Below are 5505 nucleotides of genomic sequence, written 5' to 3' on the forward strand. Positions count from 1 at the left end.
TTAGATCTTGAACCAACCTAATTGTGGATCTTTGATCACCAGCCTAATCAAAGACGTTGCTAATGCTCTATAAACCCGGATGATAGCTCAATTAACAACATAACCAGAGGTAATCGACTACTAGAGGAGGGATTGACATAGGCGTAAAAAAGGTGGGATGTTTTTATTCATTTTACTAGTTATACGGTGATTAAAAAAAGACAAAAATATCCTGATTTATATTGTATATGATAATACTAAAGTTGATTGTAATCAACAATAGTAACTAAGTTTCTTAAAATTTTTCCTTAAATTCATTAAATATTAACAAAAAATAATATTTTTTTCATTCAAAAATAATTTAACTCTTATAAGTGAATTATTTATCGGTTTATATTTCCAAAAGTGTTAAGTGTCATCACTTATTCATTAAAGTCCAACAATTTATTTCTAATAAAAGTATCACCATTATCACGTGCAAGCAAGCATCCACTCTTATCTATAGGATCCAAACGAAATCTCCCAAATACCCAATCACCTCATCCCACCCCTTTCCTCAATCCATCCAAAAGCACACCTACAAAAACCTCAACCAACCCAAAAAAACATCATATTTCCCATCCTTAACAATTCCTACTATGATTGCAAAACAATCCCCACGTAAATCTAGAACCAAACTCCGTAAACCTAAATACCTAAGCCTCCGTCTTCAACTCACACCACCACCAATGCCCCCTACTAACCACCATGATCATAAACAACAACAACTTAATCTTTTTCCACTACACCCCGAGAATCTAGTGGAACAAGATAAACTAGACGAAGAACCCATCATGGCTCGCATGTTCTCATCGTGTGACGATGTAGATGGAGCCGCTACAACTCTAACCGGAATCCTATGCACCGAAGCCAAAGATGAAAAAGAGGACAACGGTCATGACACGAACAATGTTCCATCTCCCTCGTCGGTAGCCGACGAGGAGGTGGAGCTTGTTCGAACCGCGATGAGGAGGAATAAGACGGACAAAGTTCATGATCAGGAAAAATGGGTTTGTTATTCGGAGGTTGTGGATAGGAAGAAGGCGGTTAGAGAGATATCTTCGTCGTCTTCTACGACAACAGCTTCCTGTCGTCGTCAAAATAGTAATAGTAATAGTAATAATAATAATCGTAATCCGCTTAGGAACAAATTGGTGTTGAAGCTTGACTATGAGAAGATCATGAAGTCATGGGTCAATAAGGGTCCACTTTACATTTCGGATGTGGATGCTCCACAACCACAAACCGTACCGGATCTCCAAGATGATCATGACTTCTTTTTACCATCTTCCATCAATGTGAGATCCATCTCCTCTTCCCTTTTCATATTTCACATTTATAAAACATCTAAAACATATAAAACACTACTAGACAACCTTCCCTTTGTCTTAATTGCTGAGTGTTATGTGCCTTATCTACTATCGAGCCGAGGGTCTCACTGGAAGCAATTTCTCTATTCCTACAGGGTAGAGGTAAGGCTGTCTACATCTTACCTTCCTCAGAACCTACCTTAGCTTTGCTATTGGTGGGATTTACTATGATGATTATGATTTCTAGAAGAGATTCCAACGCGTAAGAAAACCCTACTTTAGCGACAATTTACTGGCTAACTACTGGCGGAAAACTCTAAATCGGAGTAGGAAATGTCAAACAACCCAATTTTCTAGTAGTGAAATCTTTACGCGTTTACAATGAATATGCTAATCAATAATACATAAAAGTTTGAATTATTGAGGCTATATGAATAATTGTTGTACCTCATCTATATCATGATAGGCTTCAATCTCTCCTTTCTTTTTCTAATAAGTACCACCTTGACTAAGCATAAACAATGATTTGTTATGAACATGTGTATATGGACAGGAACGTTCAATACATAACACTATAAGTAAAAAAAATGTAAGAAATGTATAAAAATTTTTACATTTGATTTATACTATGATATAAGATATATAAAGTGGTTACGTGACCGCTTTCATTATGTCTTTCAAGTATCACGTAAATGTACATTTTGTGGTTTTTGTGTATCTATACTTAAACTTTGTTGCGTATTGAACGGGTTACAATAGATATAGCCAGTGGTGCAGGTTAGAAGGGGCCAGAGGCAGCGCCCGACTCCCCGAACTTTTCGCTCAGTAGTGGTATATATGTAGCTTATGTATATAATTTTTTGGGTATATACGTTTTCGACCCCTCGGTTCTAGGGCTGCAAACGAACCGAACAAACATGAACAAGTCTTTGTTCGTGTTCGTTTGTTAAGAAATATATGTGTTCACGAACGCTTACCAAACAAGATTTTATGTTCGTGTTTGTTTGTTAAGGAAATGATATTGTTCGTGTTCGTTTGTGTTTGTTTGTTAATTTTAGGCAACGAATGAAAACGAACGATGATGAACACAACTGAGCACAAACTAATGTTCATGTTTGTTCATTTAACTAAACGAACGACATTTCTTGTTTGTGTTTGTTTGTTTAATAAATAAACGAACACAAACAAACTTCCCGCCGAATAGTTCACGAACTGTTTGTCGAATGTTTGGTTCGTTTACAGCCCTACTCGATTCTATAGAAATTTTTGGATATATACATTTTCGACACCCGTCAGAAATCTCAAATTTCACCTATAGCTATCAATGAAACCACTAAAAAATAAATTAAAAAACCCATGTGTTAGAAGCATATTGTATATTCATAAAGGTGAAGTTGAAATGTTGTCAACAGCCCACTTGTAAAGGGCCGATTTTAATAGCTGTGGGCCTGCTGCTATTGATTACCTCTGCGTCTCTGACCCGTTGCTATTTGCATTTTGCACTTTATTGCTTATTAAATAAATTTGTACCATACATTTATACAACTTTTTAAAAATACATTTAAGTTTGGTTAAATTGACTCCCACCTTGGGATATAAAAATATAAACAAATTCTAAACATTTCTTATGAGTATTATTCGGATATAAGATTTGATATAATTATAAACTTTAATGGGTTTTATACGTAAATGATACTAGTTGCATAAAATCTTTTAAAGAGAAATTTGTAGCCACATGAGTTTATAAACATTAATCACTTTTTCACCAAGCCGATAAGTAATGAGTAATTGGGTCGCTGTTGGGCATAAGATATGATTTTATAGGGAGATATGTGTGACACTGAGTACCAAAAGTCGCCCTATCACCTTCCAACTCTATCCATATGGCACCCCACACGTATGGAAAGTTGATGTGGTACGTATCATGTTTGAAAACTATTAACAGAAAGGGGTGGCGGCGCAACTTATTACCCGTATACCTTCTGTTTTGATGTAACTTGGCAAGTATGAATGAAATAGATTGTTTATTTAATTTTTTTTTAACAGAAACACACTGGATAGACAGAGTTGGATCCTAAACTTATGAGTTACCTACAAGTTTTCATTTTGGGCTTCCGAAAATGATCTAATATCGCGTGTTATGTAACCAAATGTATAGGTCAAAACACATGGGGAGCAAGACAATGGTGGCAATGGAGGGTCGTGGACGGTTCCACAAATGACGCATATTGAAAACAATGGTATAAGCAGAGGAGATGATGCATTGCAAGCGGGAGAGTCGAGTCCAGTGGCTCATCCTCATAATAGAGAAGCAAGTGTACAGAGGTACAAAGAGAAAAGACGTAACCGCTTGTTTGCTAAAACGGTACGCTATGAAGTAAGAAAGCTCAATGCTGAGAAACGCCCTCGTGTTAAGGTAATGCACGCGACTTACCACGTTGTATTATCGGATTTTGTTCAGTTGTTTTGTAATACTCATATTGTTTTCAAAATATTTGCAGGGAAGGTTCGTTAAAAGTAGTTGAGTAACACAAATATGTTTATGTTAAAGCTTAACACCACCTTTTAAAGTGGGAATGTATTTATGACGATGTACATGTGTGTAATGTGTATTCAAAACTAAAGTCTCTCATGATGTGAGATTTTAAGGTTGTAAGTGCATAGCTTTAGATAATCTTTGTGAGAATAAAAAGGTACTAAAAAGTACACAATATTACTACCTCCGTCCCATCAAATGTGTCTTATTTTGAATTTTCAAAGTCTTTATTTATAAACTTTGACTTTAATTATATATTTTTGTGTTATATAAAACTTGATGAAAATTAACCCGATAAAAACACTTGTAAAACACACTCAAATCATATAGCTTTCATCAAGTATTATCTAACACAAACAAAACTTTTTAAGGTCAAAGTTTATAAATAAAGACTTTGAAAATTTAAAATATGATACTTTAATGGGACGGATTTTAATGGGACGAAGGGAGTATAATTAATGTTCATATACGGCACTTTAAACTTTTGCAAAAACCTAAAATCGTTACTAATGACACATGATATATTATATTATTAATATTATATCGTATGACAATATGAAAAAAAAAAAAAAAAAAAAAAAAACCCTTATTCACTTCTTATGAATGTTATTTGACCTCACTTGAAACTGAGATTCTTTCAAATTTGAATGATACAAAATGCCCAAAACATATTTCGTATTGCAACTGGAAAAAAACATATATATAAGATCATTCTTGAGGACTTTGTTTTTATTAAACTACACGGATCTTTATATGGATTAAAATAATTTAGGTACGTATCACATAATTATTCTGTTAAATATTTATCAAAGAAAGGCTAAAACAAAATCATTTTGTTTCTTATCCATATGGATCGACATCCAAATATCTCATAATTATGTTGATTATATGATTATAGATGAAACCAAGAATTTGAAATGAATAACATAAAAACTATGTCACACCCCCAAAATACCACTTAGAGAGTGTCCCTGATAGACGTGTGATGACTGACAATGAGCCACTAATTACATTAAACTCACAAGTTTCAAAATAAAACTCTCTATTTAATTATAAAATTTCAACATGAGTTTATACGAAAACCAATGTGTTCAGCGGAAGCGTTATCAAAACCATAAGTTAAATATTTTCAAAACAATTGCATGAAAACCAATATTCCAATAAGTGTATCCAATCAGCACGACCCATGGCCACTCAAACCGCTCGAAACAGCAAGTTCCACATCCAAGAAACCTAACGACCTACGAGCATGCAACAAGTGTATCAGACAAAGCTGGCGAGTTCACAGTTTATGAAAACGTTTGTTACCAAGTGTTTAAAACAGTTCATTAACATAAGCAAGTAATATTGGTAATATCTCGATACTGAACAAGACGGCTCCTGATATATGTTTTGCCCTTTCCCCAGTGCTCCTATCAAAGCACTGGGCCCGACTGGGTAACTAGTTCACAACCGTCCTCCCCAGTACGGCGTGAGGGTGCCAAACCTAAGTAGCGCTACCAACTAATACCCGTTACCTCCCTGGTAACAATGAATGGGACTTAAAAGAATGATGAGATGAGAATATTAACCAATATAAACCAGTTTTTACCCAAAAGACTTATCCCTCCCCGGGATACCCACTGACTGTCCCAACCACCG

General features: G+C 35.0%; 1 protein-coding gene across 1 annotated transcript; it reads left to right on the top strand.

Annotated features, from left to right (window-relative positions):
- Window positions 1-508: 508 nt before the first annotated feature.
- Window positions 509-4047, top strand: LOC110911188 (zinc finger protein CONSTANS-LIKE 6). Its single transcript, XM_022155792.2, has 3 exons — window positions 509-1316; window positions 3487-3744; window positions 3830-4047. Exons 1-3 carry the CDS (start codon window positions 618-620, stop codon window positions 3851-3853), a joined length of 981 nt encoding a protein of 326 aa, XP_022011484.1. The 5' UTR covers window positions 509-617; the 3' UTR covers window positions 3854-4047.
- Window positions 4048-5505: the final 1458 nt, after the last annotated feature.

Source organism: Helianthus annuus, chromosome 15, assembly GCF_002127325.2.
Source record: "Helianthus annuus cultivar XRQ/B chromosome 15, HanXRQr2.0-SUNRISE, whole genome shotgun sequence".
In the NCBI taxonomy this organism is placed as follows: Eukaryota; Viridiplantae; Streptophyta; class Magnoliopsida; order Asterales; family Asteraceae; genus Helianthus; species Helianthus annuus.

Coding starts and splice junctions, on each gene's coding strand:
- LOC110911188 (XM_022155792.2), top strand. CDS start 618: ATGATTGCAAAACAATCCCCACGTAAATCTAGAACCAAACTCCGTAAA. Junction 1,317..3,486: donor TTTTACCATCTTCCATCAAT/GTGAGATCCATC, acceptor CCAAATGTATAG/GTCAAAACACATGGGGAGCA. Junction 3,745..3,829: donor AGAAACGCCCTCGTGTTAAG/GTAATGCACGCG, acceptor AAATATTTGCAG/GGAAGGTTCGTTAAAAGTAG.